Below are 1,556 nucleotides of genomic sequence, written 5' to 3'. Positions count from 1 at the left end.
ATGTATGTATGTGTGTATGTATGTATATACGTATATATATACATATATATACATATATATATATATATATATGTATGTGAGTGTTTGTCTTATGGAATGTGCATATGCATATGCATGTGTGTTCCTTTGTGTATGTGTGTAATCAATGAATACTTATCAATTATTGCAAGTCCAACATGAAATATTTCTTCGTTTTCTGTAATAAACCAATACGGGTTATGAAATCGACATATTATGTATCACCATTATAATAACTCCCTTTTGCATATGAGAACTTTCAGAATCCGATAACACTTGCATCATAAATGATAAGGAAAAAAATAAACCTTTTTCTGCACCAGAAAATGATCACTTGTAACGAAAGAAATATGAATTTCTCTTTTACGAAACCCGTATTTATTCAAGTCCTTGACATTGAAACAGCTGGCGAAGGACGATAAAGACACAAGCCTAAGAAAGCAACGAAGAGAGGACAACTCTACAAAATCGGCGTTATGACAGGAGTATCGAGGGCTGGACAGTACGTAATATTAACTATATTTAGTATTCATATTTCTTTCCAGAGTAGTCATATCATTGAGGACTGTATGAAGAAGCAGAAACCCATAGAAACTAAAAGAAATATTTTCTATGGTTACCCTTGAAAAGTATGTATTTTTATGTTGTTTTTTTTCGTGTTTCAGTTAGTTGTTTTGACTTGGTTATTGAAATGGTTATGTCACAAAATAACATGGACAGTGTTGTATACATAAGTGAATTAAAAAATGTATGACATTGCTCTGAAGGTCAAATTTTTGTCAAAAACTAAAGACGTGATCGGGTACCATATTTAGCAAATTAAATTAGTTTGGACAAATGAGCTTATGTATTCGCAAATTATAAGAAGAACCTTAAATTTACCTTTTTTTATGACAAAATCACATAATAGTGCATAAGCTCAAGAATTTTTAAGGGTAATAATGGTATATATTCAGAAAATGACCACATCACCTATATATATAATTTGGAGTTGATGCTTTGCATGTGAATTCTAGTGTGCATTTATAGTAGTTTCAGTCCCCAGGGACAATCTACAATAATGATATTAATCCTAATAAAGATGAAAGTGATAACCAATAATGGCAAAATGGATTACAATGTCACACAAATAAACACCTAAATGCAATATCCAGGAGACTTCACCCTCTGTAACCCCCCAGTATTTATGGATTATCCAGAGGTTTAATAAGAGTCAGTGGGTGCCATAACAGTGGTGATTGTCCTTGACAGATACATCATTCATCTCTCTAAGTTACAGGAATCTACAGCCAAAATAGACATTGTAGATGACTTTCATTGTCTACTTTATTTCAACAGTTTATATCACCAACAATCCATATATACCAAAATTGTTCTTGTTAGCGATTTGGATCATTTTATGAATTAATACCGGTGATAATTAAACCACATGGCCTTATATTACAAATATGAATAGCATTGAGTAGGGTTTACAATTAAAAAGAGAAGACTATAATTTTTATTATTTTTCATGGTGAAATTTTACTGTTGGCCATACG

General features: G+C 31.4%; 1 protein-coding gene across 1 annotated transcript in view; it reads left to right on the top strand.

Annotated features, from left to right (window-relative positions):
• The first annotated feature begins 408 nt into the window (after positions 1-408).
• Positions 409-1,556, top strand: part of LOC122246884 (putative phosphorylase b kinase regulatory subunit beta) — a 40,576-nt gene continuing 39,428 nt past the window's right edge. The window contains exon 1 of the mRNA XM_086542129.1: positions 409-520. Within this exon, the coding sequence (XP_086398255.1) occupies positions 495-520 (26 nt within the window). The 5' untranslated portion in view covers positions 409-494. The remainder of the gene's footprint in view (positions 521-1,556) is intronic.

The sequence above is a fragment of the Penaeus japonicus genome, unplaced genomic scaffold, assembly GCF_977035675.1.
Source record: "Penaeus japonicus unplaced genomic scaffold, GWHDUDI00000001_assembly GWHDUDI00000012, whole genome shotgun sequence".
Taxonomy (NCBI): Eukaryota; Metazoa; Arthropoda; class Malacostraca; order Decapoda; family Penaeidae; genus Penaeus; species Penaeus japonicus.
This window is presented reverse-complemented; position numbering and strand designations above follow the sequence as displayed.